The 26,997-nt window shown below is 33.4% G+C and overlaps 1 protein-coding gene across 4 annotated transcripts; it reads right to left on the bottom strand.

Moving 5' to 3' along the window:
* Positions 1-621: 621 nt before the first annotated feature.
* LOC138178598 (uncharacterized) lies at positions 622-26,568 on the bottom strand. 4 transcript variants are annotated; one of them, XM_069110615.1, is made up of 7 exons: positions 26,338-26,568; positions 26,060-26,198; positions 23,142-24,377; positions 16,450-16,793; positions 11,676-11,839; positions 4,277-4,461; positions 622-3,602 (listed from the first exon to the last, which is right to left on the bottom strand). In XM_069110615.1, the coding sequence occupies exons 3-7, from the start codon at positions 23,244-23,246 to the stop codon at positions 3,306-3,308; spliced, it is 1,095 nt and encodes a 364-aa protein (XP_068966716.1). In that variant the 5' UTR covers positions 23,247-24,377; positions 26,060-26,198; positions 26,338-26,568; the 3' UTR covers positions 622-3,305. The 4 variants fall into 4 exon arrangements, with proteins under 4 accessions (XP_068966716.1, XP_068966714.1, XP_068966718.1 ...); XM_069110613.1 differs by having other exon boundaries at positions 26,155-26,568; XM_069110617.1 differs by lacking the exon at positions 26,060-26,198 and having other exon boundaries at positions 26,296-26,568.
* Positions 26,569-26,997: the final 429 nt, after the last annotated feature.

The following is a 26,997-nucleotide window of genomic DNA, read 5'->3' as shown; positions in this document are numbered from 1 at the left end:
TCATTGGTACACTGAATCGATAACCTCGCATGGGACATGGAGATGATATGAGGGCTCAAGTAACTTCCAAAACGTGGGACACGAATGAGGATTGAATGTTACGTCTATTCTGTAACTCATCAGTGATATAGTATACATTTTTAGTTATTTTTGTACATTTGTTATTATTGTTATAATTAGTTAATATTTTATGCACGCCAGCCGCCTTATGATACCGCACAAATGCCGGATAGTGGCGTCGCCATACAGAGTCCGCTGAAAGCAACTACTTAGCGGCTATTCAAAAATGCGCGGCAAAATGCTGCGCTGTACAACGAGCTTTTTGTACAATTTTTTGGTAATCATCTTCGCGCAAGTTAATCGTTTCAACTTTATCGGTCAAGCAACAAACAAATAGCATTTAGAAAAGGATTGATGTTCATAGCTTAATGAAACTATGATATCTGCAATTTACATATGCTCAATGTAGTCTATTAAATTTCCTATTTTAGTTACAATATCTTGTATAAGTGTAGTTGTAAGTAAAGTTAATTTAAAAGTACTATTTATTATGCAACGAATCTATGTAGGATAAATTATGCTTTATATTATTTATTAGTAAGGGGTTACAAGTAATGAACATTCATTTTTATCAGCTTTTATATATGTGACAGCCAAACATTTCATTTTGTAAAAACGCCAAATACAAAATTTTTACGATTTTTGTAAAAATATGGAAATACAGTATCACGAGGAGGATCAAATAAGTCAGATAAATATATTTGTTCTCGTATATATACAAATTGTTCTACAATAATATCAAGGAACAATATACTCATTCAATTAATGATTTTTAGTTGATCTATTCTCATATCACGAATCATTGCGAGTTTGGTTAAGGCCGCCTTTCGAAATTCCTGCCTTCGTATTTACCACTCTTATAATCCTATTTACTATTAATTCCGTCGGTATTGTACATACAGTAAAAGATTTACAACCACATAATATAAGATAGCTCATCGAGAAACAAATGTTAAGTTTATATAAAATGTTCCCCAAAATATGTTAAAAATATTTTCGACATCGATGCTAACATCGATGACAATAAATGCTACTATAAGTTTGAAGAATTAAAGACAGAATTAACAAGAAAATATAAATCAAACTAATATAATATATAAGTATAATAATAATTTATAAATATTTCACGATATTAACTTTTTTAATAACAAAAGAATCTTTCTTTTCCGTTTACCTTAGACTGTACAATATTTGAAAGAATGTGTGAGGTCTATCCAGTTGTATTAAATGAATTGTTAAAGTTTAAATTGAAATAATTTTCACTTTAAAAAATATATCAAAGAGCTACAATATTATGGATCGAAACAACAGTAATTTTATTACTGTATATCAAAACCAACAGTATCGTAACGCGTATAATACTTGTTTTTAACCATCAAATTATAGTTACAAAAATATGTATATATTGTTGTATGCAACTCACAAGATTCTTTTATTTCTTTCGACGATACGTTGTCGAAAGAAGTCACAATAATTAAGCGAGTAGTAAATATAACTGTATGGCGTTAAAGCTAGCGGCAGCACTTATCTTTAAAGCTACTTTATTTATTTGTCACTCATACATCATGTTTCCTGCTAATTCGACAAATTCATGTAGATTTAAAATTTTTGTCAATATTATCATTTATATAAACAGGTTTGGCCAATACACGTATTAAAATAATTTCAAAATCCGATAGAAAAGATAAAACTGACAGAGACATACTATCGAACAATCTTAATGAAATTTGTAATTGCTTCAAGACCATTCTATAGTATGTCACAATTTTTTGAACAATGTCGATATTTCCAAGTACATTACAAGCCTATTATGTATACACTAATTCATAACTTCATCGAATTTTCGAATTTTCATTTTTCATAAATCTGACATGAATAATTGTAACAAGAGGAAGACCTTAAAAGTTTTTACCGGCACATTAAGGATACAAATTATTAACATGTTTTATCTCACGCATCCTTTCGGAATATACATAATCTATATTTACGCGAATATTTTACAAATCTAAAATCGAAAATACGATACAGTAGTAAATTTCAACGTTGTTATATACAGAGTGATAATCCAAGAAATATTGGCTCCCCTTGCACGGAATAAATATATCTCTAAGACGATTATGGTTTCTTAATCATTTCGAATGAACAAAAGCCGTATATCTTCTAGGTTCATAGCTTTTGGCGAAACACGTTAAAACAGGTATCAAAGTAACATGATTTCGCATCTCAAAGCTTCCAAAATATTTATGCAACGAAATATTCATATCGATAATACAATACTTCAAAATCCTTCGATTTCAGGTATTATCCCACCTCATCACTGTTTGCAAAAATATTTCCTTACAATTAAACGCTTATACTTATGTTTCTTGTCATTAGTGCTGCTTTCTTCTCCCCTATTTACCACCTACCTAATAATAATAGTCCTATGTGATGGTTAATAATACATTTTGACCGGAAGCAACGCTAATTTACCAGCGACTGCAAATGGCACGACTCTTTCAGCAGCCGCGCAACGCAAAAGCGCTTCTATTTACCGTTCCGTTACATATTTAAGCAAACCCCATTCTCAGAGAAAGTCCGTTGCTCCTCCATCGGCAACTCTACACCGTCTAACACTTCTTTAATATTCACAGATATCTACCATTATTTAAAATAACTCGAATTATTTGTGCGATAATAGTATTTAGAGAAGATGAACACAAGTGATGTGTCAGATCATTCCATAAGTTGTATTGTCACTAAATTAATTTTTAGGAGAACAGCTGATATTCGTTTATATTTGCTATTCGTTTATATTTGCTTCAAATTTCCTGAATAGTAAAATATTCTTAGAACATTTTGGCCATAAAAGGGAAGACTTGTATCGTAACAGAACATTAAGAATCATTGGGAATCAATAATTAAAAAAAAGCTTACAATCACGATAATTAGCATTAAAGATCATGTTCCAAAATATTCACTACATTTAGATTTCATAAAAGAGAAGGTTTCTGTTTTGTTAGAATGTAAAAGACTTTTAGAAGCTAATAGTTAGGAAAGAAGGTTGCAATCACGATAATTGATATTAAAAATCATCTTCCAAAATGTTCATTGCTTATGGAACAATCTAATAGTTGTATTGCACGACAGACATTGTTCTTTTTATTAAATCGTCCGGTATAACGCTATTGTTTAAACTAATTGCAACAATATCATCCCGACAGTAACGATAAATAACGTAATTACAGGAAAAGGATGGGAATGAATCAAAGATGCGCAAGAACTTCGACAGCTGCTACTGGAGGTGTTTGATCACCACTCAAAATGACTGGTTCTGATTCTGTCTGAACGATCCTGACCAGATTCGCATCCTTCTTCGATGGCGTGACATTCGTGTTCGATGCAATGTTCGATCTAGTGCAATAGCTCGGTGGTCTGCTTTCTCTAGTCGTGCCGGGAGTCACAATGCTTCCAGCGTTGGATCTGTAGGTCGGCGGAGGTGAGGACGTTGGCTGCAGTCGATCCAGAAGGAGCAGTCGAAGCCTGTACTCTTGCATACTCGCCTGGAATTAAACACATCATGTTTAAGTTCTCTATTTTCTATGGTGTTTGTAGACTGCGGATTTTTATATGTTTATAATAAATTTAAAGATATAAAAATCTACAAATTTCGTAGAATACATAAAAATATTCAAAATATCCAAAATGGTATACCCTATAATTTTTAATGCATGAAACAAATTTCTATGTAGGTTCCAGTTCCAAATATATGAAATTTCATAAAAATCTGCAGTATAGTTATCCGTAATAGATTTTTGGGTTTCATGTAAAACGATAGTATCCAATCTATAATGTATTATTAGGGAAACGATTGATTAATGTGAAAAATAACAATTTAAAACATATAGTAAATGTTATAGGAAAAACATAATAGCAAAAATCAAATGTTGCAGAATAATAATTAGTTAACAGTTGAACGTTTCAGAATCATAGTGATCTGTGATGATATCATAGTGATGATAAATCACTATACTAGTTCATAAAATACAATTTTGCGTTTATTATTATAAAAAGTTCATAATATTTCTTCGCTCAGTGAAAAAGAAATACAAAGAAGATGGGAAATGAGGACGTTTCATAAATGGGTAACATAAATCTAATTTGGAAAGAAGATAGGGAACATCTGTTGGAAATCGATCAAGCGCGCAAGTAGTAGAAGACAATTTTAGGGTGTCACCTGATAACTCGGAGGTGGCGTTCTAAATTGGAATTCCGGATAAATCATGGCAGCGTACGGATGAATTGGCCTCGCCGGCGGGATCCTGCTCGAGATCCCAGTGAAACCAAAGAAACTGCCACAATTTTCTTGACTGGTCACTCGCCACGCTACAGCGCTCACAGTTACCAGAATCACTCCTATACCTGGAACAGAATACATATATCGTCTCAAAATATACTCTTCTTACCGAAACTAAATGTTTGTCTAATTATTTCGAATACTAAAAGTTTGTTAAATGACTTTATTTTATAAATCATTTAAACATATATAACGACATCGATGTAGGTTATTTTTGTATAACATTAGCAAGGAAGCATTGGTTAACTAAAGGCTTGATTAAAATCACAATTGAATAAATTATTTTATTATAAACATGACAGTCTTTTTAGTAATTAAGCAACGAAGAATTTAATCCAGTTATTGAATTCAGTTATACATACATATGTAATGAACATGATCGATCGTGTCTTTAGATTAACGTAATTTTTTTATATCGAGCTTCGTTGAAACCGGTTTGTTTAACATAATATATTTCTATGTGTATCGCAGAACATAAATTATTAATCCCGAACACTGATCGATGTATTGTAGAAGCACTCGGAAATGGATGCGCTTTACAAAAAAAGAGCGCTCATTTTCAGTGTGTAAAATAGATTCCTCTTACATCAAAAATCAATTTAGTAAAAATATAACGACGCAGACTCGCTGCTGGTAGCTACGAAAAAGTATAACTACAATAGAAGTGTGAACAGTCTCTAATAATTTATCTCGCTGGATATAAATGACATGCGATAAAATCGAAATATCGAAATATCGAAATATCGAAAAAATATCGAAATATGAAACGTGGCTCGAATCGCAAAGAATTGGGCAATGGACGAACACGAAGGATGACAACAAAAAAAGAACGAGGGTCAGAAGCGGGGGTTTAGCCAAGTTACGAGCATACGAACGAGTGAAAAGTCGAGTGAAATGCAACGGGCAGGAAAAGCAAAGATGACGTTGGTCGTTAAACATTGTCGCGTGTTCTCACGAGTCGTGGCATGTGAAAATAGTGAGAGCTAAGAAAACATCCTTGGAGGAAACGAATGATTCAAGCTTTCGCGGTTCCACACCCAGCCGCGCTTCCCTCGCGGCCATCGAAATATCTTTTCCACTCTTTTCGTCTTAATCCTTGTAATTTCTTAACTCGACCCTGCAATCTTCTTTCGTCTCGCTCGACTTATACAGCACTATACTACTCGCATTTCCTACCATTTGCATTTAAAATTTTATTTTCTCTTCGATACGTGGCTTCCAGGCATTTACTTTTTTAATTAGATACGCTACCCTATAGTGTTCATAAATGCATATATAGGGTGGCTCTATCTAACTTTATCACTTGGAATATCTCGTGTGTTTTTAATAACGTTAAAAAATATCGTTTAAAAATCGGATACAGGTCGAATGGTTTCGAGATGGACATAATTTCGCGTGTGATTAGATTTTTTAAATGGCATTATAATAGCGTTACATAGTCACCGATGTGTTCCTAAATGGAATTATATATTTTTTAATAGATCCATCTTGGCATTCCCTATAAAAAGATAGTATCAGACTACTTATTATGTCGAAGAAACATAAAGTTTCGTAGATATTGCTGACTTTAGTTCGTGGAATTTAACAAATTAAAATTAAAATATCCAGCAAAGTAATAGATTTTCGACATAAATTAATATCTTTTTGCAGAGTATTAAAAGTATTAAGATTAAAGTATTAAAAATTGTATGATTTCGTTCGATAAAAGAAACGTCTGTGACCATCGTATGTTCTCTATGAATTCTACGAAAAAATTAAACGTGACAAATTACGTTCCTTACGAGGCCACTCAACTTGTATATACTTTTTAACATTTGAGATATTTTTCGACATTTTTTAATATCATCGATATCAGACATTTTTCAATATCATCGATATCCGACATTCCTCAACATCATCGATATCAGACTTTTTTCAATATCACCGATATTAAACATTTTTTAATATTCATCAATTCATAGCAAATGTCAAGCGTCCGAATATACCTGTAATTACTGCTGTCACTCCGAAAATCCATTAGTCCGGGAAATATATTAATTCCAATATCAATTGATCGACGACCTCGTCGAATGACAATATTCAACCAAACAAACTTTCAAAACTGTATACTACATTGTACACCTACGTATCCGTTATGAACGAAACTATGCGTCTAACTAAATAACCGAACAAAAAATCCATATTGCTCCACTTTCCGATATCAAATTCATTTAGTGGCTGAGCGAAAAAATTCCACGGAAGCGTAACGAATAATAATCGTAATTTCGTTGAAACAGTTAACAAATCGATTCCCACGCTGGTGAGCCACGGTGGTGAGCCACGTTGCTAAATTAGCATGATTAGATTAAGATAAATTTCACGGTCTAGCGAATTTTCATCAACGTACGGGATTTGGATAAAGTACGTGAATACGATATATAGTACTTCGCGAAAATTAAATTTTATGGCGTAGTATGTTTCGATCTACGTATTCAGGCTCCTAGTGTCTGCTAGTTATCGATGTAAAATTCGGGTAGCAGTCGGCGTGTTAAAGATGAGAAAGCAAAGGAGAGGAAACGAGGTAATAAAGAAAGAATGTTAATGGCGCATAGAAAATTGAGGGAAGATGTTGTGAAACAGGGGACAAAAATATAAAGAAAAATATACAGCACGTTTCATTTTTATCCCGCCAAACGGTTTCGGCATATTTCACGATTAAGAATGAGGAAAGAAGGTTACATATACATAGAATTAAAATTATAGACGACTGGTTTCTTATTTGATTTATGCTGCCTTCGGTGAAATACGAGAAAATCAAAACGAAATTCAGATGGCAGTAGAGTCGATTTATCAACGATGGCAATTTACGAGCATGGTCGACACTTTGAAGAAGAACTTCGGTAAACATGAGCGATCGATCGATCGAGAATCCAGTCATTTATCGTGTTGTTATTTTTATCGTGACTTTCTACTAATGAAGCATTTACGACCCTGCATTTGTATAACGTTTTCGTTTTGCTTTTAATCGTAGAATGTTCTGACACAGGATTGGCAAGGTAAAAATGTGACGCTCTGTATAAATGTATAAAAAATATACGTTTTTTGTACGTATTATTGTTGAAAATGACAACGTGAGTTCGTGCTCGCCATCCATATGCACATGCGTTAGTTATAAGAAATAGTAACTAGAGGATGATCCTAGTTACAATCGATAGATTTAATCGATAGGCTTAAGATGCTTTCTTGTTTTTATCCCTAGTTTTTGTAAGCGCGTGCAATAAAGGTTTCTTTGGCTCAGAACGGTGTGATAGATTTATCCATTCAATAAAATAATAACTATTCTGATCTTACCTCTGAGTATAGAAATAACAACAATTATATTATTGTGTTATTTATCATATTATTACATGTACTAGATTGTCCCAAAAGCGTATTTCACTATCTGCACGCAGTTGCTTTACCTGGCAATGTTTCTACAAACGTGAAACCTAACCTGTCAAATGTACATAGTGCAGTGTAATAGAACAAAATGGATTATACATAATTCAATAAAATAATATAAAACAAAAATGTTGTGCATCTATTATTTCCTTATAAAACGAAAGAAACTTTTCGGACAACCTAATATATTAGGTAATATATTATACAAAATATATTATATATGAAACATTCGCGGAGAAGTCAGAAGGAAAGTACCAGGAAATAAGAAAGATATGTTAAAGGCACACAGAGGATCTAGGGAGGAAGTTGCGAAATACGAAGTCAAAATATAAAAATATACAAAGAATATGTAAAGTATATAAAATTTGCGCGATAGTAAGCGCGTTGAAGGTGAAAAAAGAAAGCACAAGGGACCAGAAAAAACAGATGTTAGAGGAACACGGAGGATCGAAGAAAGAAATTATGAAATACGGAGCAGCGGCAACGAGAAACCGCAAGGGGCCGTTGGTCGACCAGATCGACCGATCGTGGCGCTATACGAAAGAAGGGAGAACCGTGCTGGCAACTGGTTACTTTCTAAACGTGGGCATGTAACCTGCGACCCGCATAGAATGCCTCTCACAATGGGAGAACGCGCTAACCTACAGGGATCGTACGCCTACACTACACGTGGAGGGACCGTGAGATTCGCGGAACATAAAATTGAGAAATCTCCAGGGAAACGGATCGATGCGATGCGATGGTCTCGTAAAATGTTCTTAACCCGTCAGCTACCACGCTACCCATTTACGGGACCATAAGATCGAATTTGTACGAATTTCACGAAATCGAGCGGAGAATCTTTTTAACTCAAAAAATATATGATGTACGATATTTCGTGTTTCTAAAGTCTTTTTTTTTTTTCATAGAATCTCGATTTATGGAAAACCATTTATGAAAACGATTTATGAAAAAACTATCAATATTCTCGAGTGGAGATTCTTCTTTACCAGCGTATATTAAAAGCAGTATATTTTTTTAAATTTATAGAGTACCAATATACATAGAATATCGAGATCTGAAGATTCTTTTTAACTCGCGAAACATATACGTACAAATGTTTCGTGTTTTAAAAATATTTCTTTTTTGTAATTCATAGAAAAGCAATATTCATAGGAAATCAGTAGGAAACGTTTATGGTATACGTTAAAAATTAGAAATCAATGAATTGTTGCTATTAATGATTTTCATACCATTGATACCATTAATTAGTTAAAATATTCTATCTAGTATTTTGTTTATTTTTTAATACATCTCGCACGTATTTCAAGCGTGTTACAACACAGAATAATTCAGCTCGCTGTTAAAAGAACATCAAAACTTATAAATATAATATTTCAGTAATTTAATCCGTCCAAAATTTAGTAAGAGTAGATATTCTGGATATCTCTAGATTTCCCGTTGTGAAAGTGTTGAACCAATTTCACACGATAGTACCCGGGCTATGAGGATAGAGATTGCTTACTTTCTTCGATTCAATGGCATTAACGAACCGTTAAATCCAATGGGTTTATTAAGTGGGTATTGAGCCGAGCTGAATTTCGTGTTACGCGAAAACGCAATGGAATTCGAAACTTTGTTATTGTAGAAAATAAAATGGTAAGACAGGACTTAGATAAATACATTTCCTTATGTAAATATTAAGGCTCAAATAATTTAGTCCCATACAAAATATAATTGGGCCAGATTACTAAAAAACTGTTCCACAAATGAGATAAATATAGGAAACGACCTAATAATAAATATCCTAATGCTAATGCTAGCCTTTTTAATAGTGAATGTATTCGTCAATGCATTATAAAGTATAGTATTTGATCTTACGGCACTGTTCAATTTTTATTTCAAATATCTTCTTATACAGCAAGTAGCTTGTTAATTATTTGACAAATTAAAAAATTCGCTGTGTATGAATAAAAGTTTATAGCTTCATGATGCGTCCAATCATATTCAATAAGTCTTGTGAATCGTATTTTTAACAAATATTATCGCGTACTTCACGACCTAACAAATATTTTTATTAAATTTGTTTATATATCTTCCACGAGATTATGCACTTTTACTTTTAACATAAAATGAACTTCCTCGCAGATGTGTTATGCAAAGCATTGAGAATATTCCGTAATAAGAGAATAATACTCGCTTCTTTCCATACACTTCATTCCCTAAGAAAACTTTTCTCTATTGTAAACAATTTTTTTTATTGGGAAATATCTCTGTATATCCCATTCAATCTTTATACTTGAAAAGAGATTTGAAGATTAGAGTTGGGAAAATGATGAAAGATTTTCCAAGTCTTATTTGACCATGTATTCTCCGAAACAGATGTCCTTCTTCGGTATCGTTACACCAGGCTTAGAACAACGTGACACGAATACACGAAATACACCTGTCGAAGCAATTGTTTGATAATAATAACATTAAATTTGTGAACAAGTACAAACTACGATGTTTCTTAGGAACGAAGACAAACCTTCGTGCCTATTATTCTAATAAATTATATGCTTGTTATTTCATCGCAGTCTTGTGCGATTCTTTTCTATCTTTCAACTATGACTGTATATAATTCCTAAAGGTATAATATTTAAATAGTTTCAAGGGAATTTGTGAACAATAACGCTCTTAAAAGTAGTATTTAAATAATCTCAAGAGATAATGACACAGTATCATCCATACTTAAACATTTATCAAACCTAATCTGGAGTACTTTGCAGTCTATCTAATGTATCAACAAAAAGATTTTACTAACATACAAGATAAATATTATTTGATTATCCTGATGATAACACTGTACTGTACTGTAGAATAAACGTAGAATGGAAGATTAGATAGTACTAAACTTTTGTACGGTAATGTATGCATGTTCACTTTGGCTATTATTCAATTCTTTACCGAAACGGAATGTACTTTGTGAAAAGACTAGTTGGAGCAGACAAAGAGTGAAGGATTCTTTTGTACTAAAATATGCGATATTTAAAACCGCTAGATATTATCGGTCGACTGAGGCCCAAAAGATATAAAGCATTGTGAATATAGCTTCCAGTATTCCCTAGCCACCAATGATAAAAATAATGAAAAGTAACGGGAAGCTTAAATATTTATTTAACGTCTTTAATATTAAAATTATTTTCTAATTCCTCTCGGATCTTTTAAGTAAATTTCCCAAGTAAATTGTCAGAATTATCTAAAATAATCTAGTTGTAATTAAACGCTTTCTACATAAGTGAATTCTCCTTAGTAACAGTGTTATTTTTATTTAATAAACAACTCTACCTAAGTCCTTTTCTTACACATACAAGATTTACCTTCTAAAAATACCTATCAAATATTCTTTGTAACATAAAATACAAAACAGAGTAAACTTTGTTAGAACGTACCAATAAATAAATGTAAGGACTAGATATACAAATGCTCATAGATGACAGTACATATAAAAATATAACATATATAATGCATAAATTTATACATTATATAAAAATATACGTGTGTATAAATTTAAATGCCTATACAGATCAAACAGATGCGGAAAGATTATCCTAAATTCAAGCATCTTTCAGAAGAATACAGTAGCTACAAAAAGTGCCTTCTTATCAGATTCTATACGTTCCACTTTCACAGTATCAAATTTTTGTAGTCATATGCAAGTGCTATTAGATCCTACGAAATGTAATACACTTGAACCTAATTAATTAATCCTGTAAATACTATAATAAGTGCAATAGAGTTCCGATATCTTCTGTTGTCACCGTATACAAATATACAAACGTAAAAATTGATCGTCAGCTAATAAATCAAGTGACATGAGAAAAGTATGATTCGTTACCGATCATAAGCAGCGCGACAGCGATGTGATCGCGACCAGAAGCCCTGAGGGCTCCCAGCAGAGCACCAGCACCCGCGCACACCAGGCCAACTACTCCGACACCCAGTATGGACCAACGCACAGGAGGGGAACCGAGGCCACAACACTGCTTCGGTACTGCATCCCTGCAAGACAAGAACCAACCGTTGGATTGACCCACTGACACGTAAGTTTACTCCTGGTAAGTTGGCAAGTCGCTCGACACGCTTGTCCTCTACTATGCTTGGCTTACGCTCCGCTACGATCGTCATACAGCCAGCTATGTCCATCTTCTCATCTACCAAACTAATTTTTATCTGTTATTTGACCAGCTAGCTGTTTTTGACGAGTAAATGACGAAATAATTCGTCGTGAAGAAATGACAATATTTTGCGTTATGACGAGCTCTGTCAGTAATAAAATTAAAAAATAAGACAGTCATTTCGTTACAACTTAATCCTATATTATAACAGCCACGCATATGCTATGTTTGACGAGTATAGTCGTCGTCGTCGCTTACTTTTTGCGACGCATTTTAGGTACACAATTTCCAGAGAGGCCGCAACGGCTGACAGTTTTATGAATAAAGCGCGAATGTTCCAATTAACAATTATGTAAATACATTGGATGACAGTGACGAGATCTTATATCCGTAAAAGCAAGTGAAATTTGAATATGCGTATACACATGTGCTTATCAGATCGCTGTGTAACTTTATGAAAGTGTAAAATTTATTACATGAAACAAATTTATTGAAATTCCAATACCTATGTAAGATTTTGCCGAATTAGATATATGTAAATTACATCAAACTTTATAATGAAATTATTACGTGAGATTGTACAAATTGTTAATTTTATAACACAATGTATGCTATACGTTACATTTTATTTTATATACAGGGTGGTTGGTAACTGGTGGTACAAGCGGAAAGGGGGTGATTCTAGGCGAAAAAAGAAGTCGAAAATATAGAATAAAAATTTTTCGTTTGAGGCTTTGTTTTCGAGAAAATCGACTTTGAATTTTAGCTCGGTACGCGTGCACTTTATCGCGTCTCGTTATAACGGATCTCACTGTAGATCGTTGTCTCGATGGAAAAATTAAAAAAAAAAGAAATTTTTATTCTATATTTTCGACTTCTTTCTTCTCTATAATATAATATACAGGGTGGTTGGTAACTGGCGGTACAAGCGGAAAGGGGGTGATTCTAGGCGAAAAAAGAAGTCGAAAATATAGAATAAAAATTTTTCGTTTGAGGCTTTGTTTTCGAGAAAATCGACTTTGAATTTTAGCTCGGTACGCGTGCACTTTATCGCGTCTCGTTATAACGGATCTCACTGTAGATCGTTGTCTCGATGGAAAAATTAAAAAAAAAAAATTTTTATTCTATATTTTCGACTTTCTTCTGTATAATATAATATACAGGGTGGTTGGTAACTGGCGGTACAAGCGGAAAGGGGGTGATTCTAGGCGAAAAAAGAAGTCGAAAATATAGAATAAAAATTTTTCGTTCGAGGCTTTGTTTTCGAGGAAATCGACTTTGAATTTTCGCTCGGTACGCGTGCACTTATCACGTCTCGTTATAACGGATCTCACTGTAGATTTTTAAAAAAATTAAAAAAAAAGAAATTTTATTCTATATTTTCGACTTCTTTTTTCGCGTAGAATCACCCCCTTTCCGCTTGTACCACCAGTTACCAACCACCCTGTATATATATAAGTGTTGAAAATGACAACGTGAGTTCGTGCTCGCCATCCATCTGCACATGCGTTAGTTATAAGAAATAGTAACTAGAGGATGATCCTAGTTACAATCGATAGATTTAATCGATAGGCTTAAGATGCTTTCTCGTTTTTATCCCTAGTTTTTGTAAGCGCGTGCAATAAAGGTTTTTTGGCTCAGAACGGTGTGATAGATTTATCCGTTCAATAAAATAATAACTATTCTGATCTTACCTCTGAGTATAGAAATAACAACAATAAGAATAGCATATGGTACAAGGAAATTATTAATAAAGGACCAAGTCAGAAGAAGAGAACAGATCCTGAAACTGTCGATATGAACAGTGACGCTATAGCCTAAAGAAGACTGCAGAAGATACTTGTTACCCTAGTAGCTAGTCTCTAGAAAGGTTTTTTGCGTCTAAAATGGCTACTGTCCATGTAAAATGTAAGACATTTACTTAACACTTTACGTGTTTTAACTTCGTCATAGTGCAACGGACACAGCAAAAAACATTCGTTTCACACTTGGCGAAAGTGCTGCGACTGTTCGTACTTGTTATCAATGGATTGCAAAGTTGTCTGCCGTGACAGGCTTAAAGTATATAGGCGAGAAACATACAACTAATTATTTGTAACATTGGATGTAGACTCGCACTACCGACCACAAGTATTACGACAGGACATTTTACTAGCCATTTATTTTATTTATTGCGAAAACTCTAACAAATTTTACTTTATGCTGTGTATATGTAAAATGATGAAATATCAGGTTTATAATAAAATAGCGAGAATTATAATAAATGGTGCAATATCCATGGCCGGCAATGTGAAATTCACAATTCATCAATGTATTAACAAACTATCAAAGATAATGACAGAAATGTGTGTAAAAAAATATAAATAAGCCATATGTACATGGTTTATTTATCTATATGAATATCAATGCGTAATAATGTAAATATCTATATAAACTATTCTGGTAGAATCGTAGAAAACGTTCTACATATAGTGAAAACGTACATAGCAATCTAACATTACACAAGTTGTACAAGTTATACAGGTTGTCTTCCGCAACCGGTTAGAAGCGGCGGTTTTGTTACTAATTTTAAAAGCTACAGTATCAAAAATTGCCAAACGATAGTGAAAGCAATCAATTTCAAGATCTAAACTCTATTTTACTCTTTTTTTTCCAGTCGTAAGAACTGGTTAATCGCATAGTGGGAGATGAATACATTGATTGCTATGAATCAAGTTAAATCGGGTTTGCTAGGATAATTTTACGATACCAGTAACATATATATTTAGAAGATGCTGATATAATCTATACGATCTCCTGTTCAATGAAAAACACGCCACAAATATTCAAAAGTAAAACTGAATGATAAATATATTCTTTACAAACAGTTACATACCCGGTTTGTATGTATAATACAAAGACAAAACATCAATGCAATATTCACCATAGAGGAATTCTTTGAGATAGTAATTGGCATTAGAGTACGATTATTGAAATAAATATTTTCATTTTTCTTCTTCTATGAATAACTTTGCATAATTGTTTTTCCTTTCAGTTAAGATCCGCTTTGATTAGAGTTCACTCATCAAGTTATTTTTAATTTCAAGTTTAGCAACAAGTTACTATTAATGTAAAAAGAAACAATATTCATTACATGATTTATAAATATTTATGCCCTCGCTATAAGGTAAAAACCATGACAAACTTAAATAGTTTTTTTAATCCATGACGATGCTAATAATTTGTCACCAATCAAGAATATACAAAACCATAACAAATTAAAAAAAAATCTATTCAATCCATTGCATTTAAAATGGTAGTAAAATTTTTCCCTTTCATATGTTTCTCACAAATTTACCATTTACAAAAAATATACTGGAAAATAATAATATGTACAAGCTGTATACATATGTTTGAAGCTTATGAAATATGTATTTGTATTTACATATATGCGAACGTAACTTTAGAACGACTCTAACAATAATTGACAAACGATGTTTACGTAACATCAGGAAAAAGATGAAACGTTAGTTTTCAGATGCAACTACATAACATTCGATTGCGGAAATGAATAACATATTTTTATGATTTCTTTGACGTCAACAAATAAATAAGCAAGTATAATTTTATACGATGGTTGAACGAACGTCCAGAGTTCAAAGGGACGTTGTAATATATATAGGAATGTAAAAACGGGGCGAGACTCGTGCGACAAGCATCGAAGAACATACTTGAAAACGTTTCAAAAAGAAACGTTCGTAATGGAGCAGCAAAGTGCACAAAGTCGTGTATCAGAAGCGTTCGCACATTGTCAAAAGCAACCACGAGAAGAATACACGAGTGGCAGACGGTAGACAAACCATCGTCTGTTTCACTAATGCACGAATCTGATTGCTTTTCCAAACTCATTTTCTATGCTTATATACTTTAATCTTTCTATAAGATTTATTCTATATACACACAATTATGAAATATCAGCATTGATTTGTCCAGAATTTAGAAAGCCTGCAACGTTTTTAAAACAAATAGTTAAAAATGTTCTTACGAGATATTGGTGTATTATACACGATACTATTATGAAGAATTGTATATCTATGTAACATTACGGTGAAAATATACAAAATTATAGAAAATCAAAATCAAAATAATGTGTCTCATTATGCGTGTTAAAATTCAATTATTCAAACAATATCCGTCAACTTTCAAGAACCTTCGAGTAACAATGAATGTTGAATTTTAAAAAATGAAATGTGTTGAATAGAAATTGAAGATGCTGCGATATTCCTTTGCTTTCCTGAGGATATGATAGACATGGGGGAAGATCGTTTTCCAAAAGAAGGAAAATATTTTCACGTCTGCCTTGTAGGAGTGATCTGGACAGTGCGCAACGTACTAATAAAAATGCGATCGGAACCTGAGGAACCACAAATATTCATCGGCATTTATCAACTTTCAAAGTTGTTCGAATAATTCTGAGCAATATAATACGAAACGAATATACATTTGTATATTTACCGTCCAAAAGCAGAGACGCTGGTAGAGACCGGAAACGGTAGTCCAAGACTAAGACCCCTAAGGCCCAAATGAGGCGGTGGAAGATGTAAAAATCCTCTGGTAGGAGCGACCAAAGGTACACCCGGTGCTGTAGAGGCAGCCTGACATCCCGTCGATGTCCCAGGATAAGATGGTGGCATCGAGCATGATCTCAAGGCTCGACGATGTTGCCTTCGCAATCGCCTCTCTCTTCGACGAGCACCGCGAACGCCGTCGAGATCCTCCAACGCCTCTGGACCATTTTGCAGCGGTAGCTCCGTTTGTGCCTCCGTTGAAGTGAAAGACCGCGCATTGTCCCGCGACTCCTGCAAAGTTCACGGAAACATTCAAATTATTCATCTTCTTTATTCTCCTTGCGAATTCTACTCTTCCATTATTCCAAGTATGCAATGTTACTTTCAGGATTTTTAACAGAATATATGATTTTGCTTATGGAGAAGACAGGGATTATCAATGGCGAGACGAAAATTAGAGAATTATCGGTTGCGCTTAGATTGCGAGTGTTCAGGCGTTTAAAGGAAAATTCAAAAATCTACAAATGAACGTAATACATCGCATAATGGCAAAAGTATATAAATATGTGAAGCATCCAAAGTAGAATGGACGTTATGATATTTAGCGAAACAGACGGTTTGCTATTTGGTTTTATTTCTTAGTTGCGTCAATGAAGATATCCATTTGCGTATTAAATATTCACGATCTAGTTATAATAACGTTCTGACCTACCAATGAGTTTATTCGTGTGTTTTGCTTTGTAATTTATCTATATTTGTTGGCATGAAAGTAAAATCTATTATATACTGTCTTTCGCTATTCAATGCGTGGTATTTACTATCTTTCACGTTTCCAGTAACTTCAAAGACGTGGCTTTCTATTAAAAAAAAAAAAAGATTTTTCTAGCCCATTATCCATTTTTCTCCGCTAATTAGAGGAAAATACGACTAGCTGTGCGAATTCGCGATAATAATCTGAATTTTCACCTGTGCACATAATACGGCATCCTGCATTTGTGACAGCCGGCGCACTCGAAATTGTTCCTTTTGCTATTCTATATCTACTGCACTTTCGCGCGTTCTCTCCCATTCTAATCACGATTTCGTGATTTCCGTTCCTTATTACTTACTACGTAATCACTCACTTTTAACCTTTAAAATACACACGTATACGGGGTGACAACGAAATAGGTGGTCGAACGATCTTGTTACATTAAAATATCAAAAAGTCTGCTCATAGAGGTAATCAGTCTCTTAAAGATGATAAATTAATAGAAAGAGAGAGAGAGAGAGAGAGTATAACGATAAAAAGATCTTTTTCCTCATGTAAAGTATTTTCTTTTTATCCGTGATGAAATATTGTAAGAATATTAAAAAATTACAATTTCTAGATTTCTTTCGACTCTAAACACTTTCGAAATGTCTCTCGGATTATTAATCGATCTTTTATTCGATTACGAATATAAGCGGTTATACAACAAATATAAATAGCAAAAGTAATTCTAGAAGAGTAATGAACAGCGAAATTATTAGTCCGCGTATTTTTATGCACTTGTGGGAAATTTAATTCGCGGAATGCATGTAATATGCAAAAATATAGCAGCTATTGTTATATTTGGTAGTCAAGCGTAAAAACCACAAGCATCTGTACTTACAATTATTGGCTTGGCAACTAAGTGATTGCGAATTTTGTCACTAGGTGGTATTGACAGTATCCGCAATCACTTAGTTGCCAACCTAACAGATGAATGATAAACCTTGATATGTGTATGGGAAACATACTTTCATATAGAGATACATATAGATGCAGATATAGTTACGTATATAATATACCACTATATCGCATACGTTAGGATAGATACGTACTAATTATGTACAAAGAAAGAGTAAAGTAATATAATATAACACAATAAAATAGCAATATAATACAGTAACTAAGAACTCGATGTAAGAATGCAATATAGTGTAAGAAACGAAGAATAAAAATGCAACGATCTCCTTGTAATAGGTTATGGATCCAAAGTATAAATAAATTTGTTGTTATTTCTATACTCAGAGGTAGGATCACGATAGTTATTATTTTATTGAATGGATAAATCTATCACACCGTTCTGAGCCAAAGAAACCTTTATTGCACGCGCTTACAGAAACTAGGGATAAAAACGAGAAAGCATCTTAAGCCTATCGATTAAATCTATCGATTGTAACTAGGATTATCGTCTAGTTACTATTTCTTATAACTAACGCATCTGCGTATGGATGGCGAGCACGAACTCACGTTGTCACTTTCAACAAAATTATTATTATTATTATTATATTTGATAATCGAAGCAAATATCTAACTAGATGCTACTCTTTTAGTGTTTATAAAAATATGAATTTATAACTTGGTAACTGTATAACTTTATAACTTAAGAATTGATAACTTGAATATTTTATCCAACTTGTATCTTACTGATTAACATTTTACCCAACGCCGTACAAATTAACTCGTTATTACAAACTGTTTATCCATTTCTGAATAAATTTCTTGTTCATTAATCAGTGAAGTTTTCAGTAAAGTCGCTGTATATGTGAAGTTAATGAGAGTTAATGAGATCACGTATCTGGTTTTTTCTCTTCCTTCTTTTCGCTTTTCAAGAACTGGCGACGCTATACGGGCAAAAGTACATTAGAGTCTATCACGTTATGCGTCTTCGACGCGTCAAGCTCGCACGCAAACGATGGAATAATTTGAATAAATATACGTTATGGTGACGCTTCGTGCGAATGAAAAATAGAAATACGGAAAAATATCAACGCGATTAACACGGGAACACGTGGAAACTATAGTCGTCGAACGCCATAAAACTGGCATGGAAAGTAATATTCAGGGAAATATTCGATACGTATCGGCAATGGTTCGTATTATTGGAAATAAAGGGATGGAAATATATATCTCATAAAATATCTTTACTGGAGACTATGGGGTCCGAAAAATGGTTTAAATAAAAAATTCCACCGTATCGAGAATTTACACGGAGGAAGCTGATAAAAATAACAATTTAAGGGATGTTTTCACGAGCCAAAATAAGATGAACGTGACGAATAACAAAGTTAAAAATCTGTTTATTAATTACCGATATTTAATATCGCAATTGCTAACTTGTATCGGAGAAATTGAAACGAATGACGTATGAGAAAATACATAATTTAAAGGGAAAGAACAAGTCTCCATCCATATATATGGTTTATAAAAAATGATGCAAAGCTCTAGAAATTCTAAAATCTTCTCACAATTTGCTGATGAATTTCCATATTTCAATCAATAACATATTGTTACTAAATTCATTTATAACACAGAGAAAAAACATGTTTTATGTATATTAAAACTAGAATAGTCCTAAGATTGTTTATGTTCACGTATATGTTTGTGTTCAATATGTTTAAGCTCAAATTGAGTTGAGTTCGAGTCTTTGGTTAAGTTTGCTTTCATTCTAATTCCAAATAGTTAATAAATAATGAAAAATGATTAATTCAAATTAATTCTAATTCAGTGAGATTATTATACAGATTAGATAACTATAGATTAGATTATCAGACTATTAGACATTAGATAGATTATAAAACGTAGTATAAGGTATTATAAACAGAAATGTAACCGAAAGCCATCCAAAGGCAGGTGATATGGATCACAAATAAATAGAAAAGTGTATATTAAAATTGAGAAGAATCGGGTGAATATTATAATGTGAGTTGTAATGATTGATGAGATTACAAAGAATAATCTAAGGTAATCTCGATGGGAGGTTGGAAGTTGTAGTAGTTTTAAATAAAATGACACAAAATCCATCCACAGATGACGTTTGCAACCTGAAATTCAAGACCTTTTCACTTTAGGATCCATTCAGATTAATAAAGGAGCCTACACGCGTCCGGTATGCATATGACTCTAATTGTGCTTGAAATGGTTGAATCAATTGATGTCTACTTATTTAAGTACATTTACTCCTTTAATTTTTGACCTCAGTATATATATATATCAGGACTACATACATGTATGTATTAACGTTTACTATAATACTAATGCATTATATTACATTAACACTTCTTGAAACGTTGCTACCACAGATTAACAATTTATTTATAGGTCCTAGGTTTTACGTTCACGGTTTAAGAATAATTTAGGTTCAAGACAATCGATCGTATCCAAAATCAGCAATACATGGATGGAGAAATAAATATAAATATACATTTACACTTCCCAAACAATATCATTTTCTTTTAGATTAATTTATAATCCAGGTCGCGACGATCGATTACATAAAAACTTCTTTAGCCTGCATTCATAGTACGAGAATATAATTAATCGCATTCCGACCCTAATAGTATTCTAGCGTTTGAAATGTTGCATAAATCCTCTTTCGAATATGTACGTTCGAGGTCGGGTTGCTGAAACCCGTGAGCTAGATCATCGTTTTCTCCTGCAAACGTGCATTGACGAGAAACGCGTTTCAAAAGAAGTTTCGTTCGACTAAAAGTTTTTAGGTACACATACACTGTCATTCGCAAGTATTAGAACATCTGCTGATACTTAATATAAATTGAACGCTTTTCGCTATTTTTATTTTCTAGTTATTCTATTGGAAATCATATCTTCCAACGAAGCGTTTTTTAATCAGCGTCTGCATATAATTTTTTTGGTGTCAAATTTTTAGTCATATGAAAGTACTATTAAATCTAATTTGTACGTGAATAATATAGCAAATACAATGGTGTATAAATATTATTTGCAGCCACAGTATTTGTGCCGTAGAATACTAAATCGAATAAAATTTGTTAAAATTTTTAATAAACGTAAGAAGTTTAACGTGTAACGAGGTTTCAATGGATTTAAATACTTATACATATAAACTAATGTATACTAATGATATACTATAATACTAATAAATACTTATGACCGATACGTATCTTAAAAAATGTACCTTTATGGTAAATCATAGACATAAACTTCGGTTTTATTACATGTATTAAACAAGTGTCATTATCGTAATGGAATATTTTGCAAAAAGATTATGTCAAGTTACGAATCTTTTTACCAATAGCCTTTGGTAATAATGCTTTACGGCGTTTCTCTAATTAGGTTGGAAGAAACAAAACGAAGTGTTTGGCGTATCGAAAACCGTAACCGTAACCGCAGCCATAACCGTACCCGTAACTGTAATTATTTCTTCGGTTTCGATTTCCTGAGTCGACATATTTTTAGGAATTATATCTTAACCGCATTACGTCCCTTCGATTCTTACATAATTCTCGACTAGTCGAGTAATTCTAGTTATACGCTTCTTAAATATAGAATACATGTATTTAATATGATAATACACGTGTTAACGCTTATTATTTGTTGGTCTACCACATAGTACTATCAGCTTATCGTATTCGCTATCGAATGACTGTAATCTTCAAATATTTTCGTTCATTATCTTCAAAACAATTGGCTCACCATCCTTATCTCATTCTTAATGACCTTTATTCTTGCTCTACGATCTCTGACAGCGAGTCACCATGTCCTACATATCCTTTAAAACTTTCTGAATTTGACTATCCTTATCATCCTCGATCCTAGTTCTTCCAAGGCTTTTGAAATCTCCAATACTTTCTACCAAACAGTTTCTCTTGCTTCTAAATGTAAAATCGTGTCAACTATTATTAGTACTATAACCAGTATTGACAAGGAATATTATTATTATATGTTCGATAAATAAAAAAACTGATTATTATCTATTAAATATTATTATATTAACACAATTTATGGATTTTATAACCGCTGAGAATTAAAAAATAATTTGGAATAAAATTTCGAGTCTAAAACTTAAGACTATTTTGCTGGAAAAACGTAAAAAAATCAATATAACGTCACTCTCAGACGCTTTTCTTGGAAAAGGGAATAATGGTATTATCCTTGTCCTCCAAGACGCATTGGCGCCATAGTGGAATTCTATTGAGTTGTTTACGAATATGCACGTTATGACAGGAAATAAATATTCAACACTGTAAAAATAATACATGCCGGAGAAAATAACGAAGATCGGCAGACTTTCAATAAAAGAAGATCGCGGAAATTGGAATTGTAATACAATCGGCAAAAAAGTAAGTAGCATTTAAATAAATTTTTTACATGTATCCATAGTATTTCCAGTAGAGAACGAAAAGAAATTTAAAGATATACATATTACCCATACATGGAATTCTACCGTTTTATACGTGGATAAATGCAATTTAGCACATCGCACACAGTTCGAATTCTCAAGTGAAATACGAGTACACACATACATGTGTCGAACTGATTCCGAAAAACATAACCTAAGTCCGTCTAAAACTATCTTTCTCTTAAAAATATAAAAGCTTTGAATTTTATCTACATTCATCAAACGCGAAGAAAATTATCGTGGAGATCTAATTAATGATATTTTGTATGCAAAAGGAGTACGATTTAAACAATAGAGGCATTAAAATATAAAAAATAATAAAATTCTTGTATATTCATACCTAGTACCAAAGCGTTTAATAGACCAGTAATGGAAGAAAACGAAATATTATCATAGAAAGATCGACAAATCGCATTCCAAGTTTAACACATAACAACGTTACAAATAAAAATATAAAAATAACGATACAAACCTGCGGTCTGCTAAGCTGGTTACTCCTTGCATTGTCAACGGTTGCACCGCCTACCGCGACGACACTGACAGGCCTTGGGGCATTCTCGGACAGAGCCCCGGCCATCGTACGACTCTGAACATCGGACTCCAGGATGTAACGCACCTTCCTTCTTTCTTCTTCAACCTCCCTTACTATCTCATACACTTCATCCAAAACTTCACAGTTCACGCTTCTTTTCTTTCTGTTCCTCCTCTTCTTCCTTTTTTTTCCATCCACGTTCCCGCCTCTCGCTTACCACCACATATGTATATAATACACCTATACGTGCCTTTTTCACTGCACACCTTTCTCTTTCCTCTGTTTCGATCGAGTACTCTTTTACGTACTACGTATCTCTCTTTCCGTTCATTCTACGTGTACTCTTTTCCTCTTTCATCCTCCATTTATCGCTTTTCCTTTATGTCTTTCATACTCTTTCAGAGTTCTGTTTCGTACTCTTCAATCTAACCCCACCACTGATTCACCAATTTTTCCCCACCACCCCTTCTCACCCTACCACCTAGTAATGCTACCCGCTAGTACAGGTTTAAACGTGTTCTTTATAATTCTACCTTTATTTTTGCCTTACAGACATTTCTCCTGTCCTCTGGCTTTCAACTTCAACTATTCGTGTCCTCGCCTGCCTCTCGTTCCCCATTCGTGCTATACTTTTTCCCACCGCTTGCAACGCTCGCTGACAGTATCTAAAAAACCACAACCGCGTGCTTTTGTCCTCCTCTAACGTGTTTCGATCTTCTTCCCCCTAGATGTCGTCTTTTATTTCCCTCGAACGTGTTTCGACTTGAACGCGCGGCTTTGATTAAGATTCTTTTTGCTTCTGCTCTCCTTTTTCCCTACACCGTGGATGTCACGGATTTAGAAAGAGAAAATGAATTCGTGTCAATGATACCTTCCTCTTTTTCAATTGTCTGAGTTTCGTAATCCATCGACGATAGAAATGAGTATTACAGTCCATTCACGTTACCACTCAACTTATATAGAATGTATAGACACCTGTTCTTCCATTCTTCTTCAGATATTTGTCACGAAATAAGGTTTCTCGAGTAAGATTATTCGACAAGATAATGTTAAAAGAACTTTTTCATGGTAAATGTTCGGAGAGAAAGCGATAGAACGATGATTCTTGTTCCTTTTCATTAAATAAGAAATCGCGATATTCGATTTTGTTTCTCCTCCGTGTCACGCGTTTCAAACCTGTAAATAGGAAACGCGCGGTGATATATGTTTTTCTTTCTGAGTTTCATCGTCTCTGCTTTTTTACATGATCTTTACTGTAAATATCGAAAATTATTCTGCTATTTAATTTATTTGAAAATTGTTCCTCCACGAGATCGATTCGCGTACAAGAATATGCAATGAATTGAGATATTTGGAATTTCTATGTCAATTTCTAATAATTCCAATACCTATTGATCTAATCCAAAGGGATAACGAAGACCTATTTGAAAATTATACCACGATGAAACTTTATTGTAAACGCAAAATTGTGTATTGTAACGGAAACTTGTCTAACCTAGAATTCTTGAAGGAATTTAGATACAATTCAATACTTTTATGCTTTTAGAGTATTACTGTAGCTTTTAAAATGGAATACACTATTTGTCAAGGCACTATCCAATTTTAAACATTAATACTTCCATTAAATATGACAATTTCTCTATCGATTTGAGGAAATCTCCTTTATTTTATTAATTAGACAACCAAACGTGCTGAAGACAATGAACTTGTCAAATAACGTTTGATACTGACCTATGCGATAATCGTATTGCATGTTGACTTCTAAAAATAAATTGTATCGTGCTATGATATCGCAAACAAACTCTAGTAAATTGTATACTCATCCTAACCTTTCCTATTTATAATTTTATATCTAAACTACATTCTATTCAAAGTAATCATGCAAATACATATTTAGCGTCAATATACATTAATACCAACATTATCATATCTCGAAGTATGTGCCATTAAAAAGAATGATCTATAGAAATCGAGGACGATGTTTATTTGATCCGAACGTAAGACCGAATCTAAGTTGCGACAAGATTGCTTTGTTCTCATTTTCTACTTGTTCCTCGCGAGTAGAGCGAAGAACGAATCGACCTCGATATCGTTAACGCTACATGAGCATAAAATTTCCGTAATATAATTTGGTATTTTCTCCGTGATGAGCGTCGACGATGAAACTCGTAACTGACCTGAAACTAACTGTATGGGAACGTTTACGTTGCAAATTATCATCGCGCTCGCTCGCGACCGTTTTGAGAAACGGTACTTCTCGCGCTGGTGTGTTTCTACATCTTCACACGATGATTCACGTGATCTGATAGTACGACAACCCGTAGCCCGAAAATTTGGACATCGTCGAACAAAATTACAAATATTTACGAGCCCGCGCCTTCGCGCGCCATTTTCAAACTTTTGTTTATTTACGAAATGGTATTCATGGAATATTTCAAATGTTTCACTCATCTAGGAATGATCATTTGTAAAATCATTTATTCAAGAGATATATTTAAAAATCATTTAAGACTTCGATATCAATAAAAGATCGTTCGCGTTAATTTCGTTACAGGCATGTGGAAACAGCCTATAATATGAACATGAAATGGTTTTGGATCTTTATTATCGAAGAAGAGTCAAATTTGACAAAAGAACAAAAATAAAAAGTTTTTAACAAACTACTATTTGACAATTGCTCAAATTTATCTCTCGAACTGTTTTGATTATCGACTATAATATTTCGAAATAGAAATTTTTTCATGAAATTATTTTTTCTGTTTTAAAATCAATGAGAAAGATGCAGTATTTGTGGACAAATAAACGATTGATTACATTCAGCAGGGAAAATTATTGACAGAAAAGTGGATGGTACGCACGCACGTATACATAGTTTTCAAACAACAGATTACATTCGGATGTGCGTCGAACACTTTCACAGCGAAGACAATGGGAGGATCAGTAATCCTTTAACCTGATTCTTAAATCACTGTAAGTCACTGGGGAAGCCTTGACGATCTGCTTGAAAGAAAAAAGACGCATCTACACGAAACGATCTCGTGGCAACCAGTAGTAGCTATGGAAGGCAGTCGAGTAGAAAGAAGCTATCCTCTACCTCGAAATCACGCGCGGTCACACCTTGCACTAGTTAATTTACCTTTCAGATAACCTGGTCACGTCTGATAAAGTCAATAATTATTGTTTTCCACATATTTACACGCGATTTACATTAATGTCTGTAAACAAAAAATAGGTCGAAACGTGATATCATGATTTCGAAAAGGGCAACACTAAAAACGACGCATCTCGAACCGCGATAGCGGCTCCACTGGTGCACAGGCTGTACAACATGTCCTGTAACAAAGTGCGAAACCTCTACCAGCGCGCTCATACAGCTGAGAGTTGAACTTGTCGACTGAGAACACCAATCGTCTCTCAGATCCATTTGAACGTCAGAAAACTTTTACATTGAGCATTAGATTGAGATAAATGTAATAGAGAAAGAGTGGGAATGAGAAGGATTAAGCAAAATGGAAATATTTCTTTCGCTTTTCTTAATCCTCTCTTTAATAGATGGATTTTTCTATCAACATTTTTTCACTTTTATTATGTCTTTTAATATCTCAAACCCATTAATATAGTTACATATTTTTTTGTAGCATTTTTTTTATTGAATATTGAATAACAAGTAGAGTGCGGATGTCTATGTAATTTTAGATTGTTGTAAATATGATTGAACCTATAGAATGCCAATAGAAATGTTTCATCTATTAAATCTTATAGGCAATCTACTTTGAATATTTTATATATTTTTGTA

Source organism: Bombus flavifrons, chromosome 3 (assembly GCF_040668555.2).
Source record: "Bombus flavifrons isolate JBK064 chromosome 3, iyBomFlav1_principal, whole genome shotgun sequence".
Lineage (NCBI taxonomy): Eukaryota > Metazoa > Arthropoda > Insecta > Hymenoptera > Apidae > Bombus > Bombus flavifrons.
This window is presented reverse-complemented; position numbering and strand designations above follow the sequence as displayed.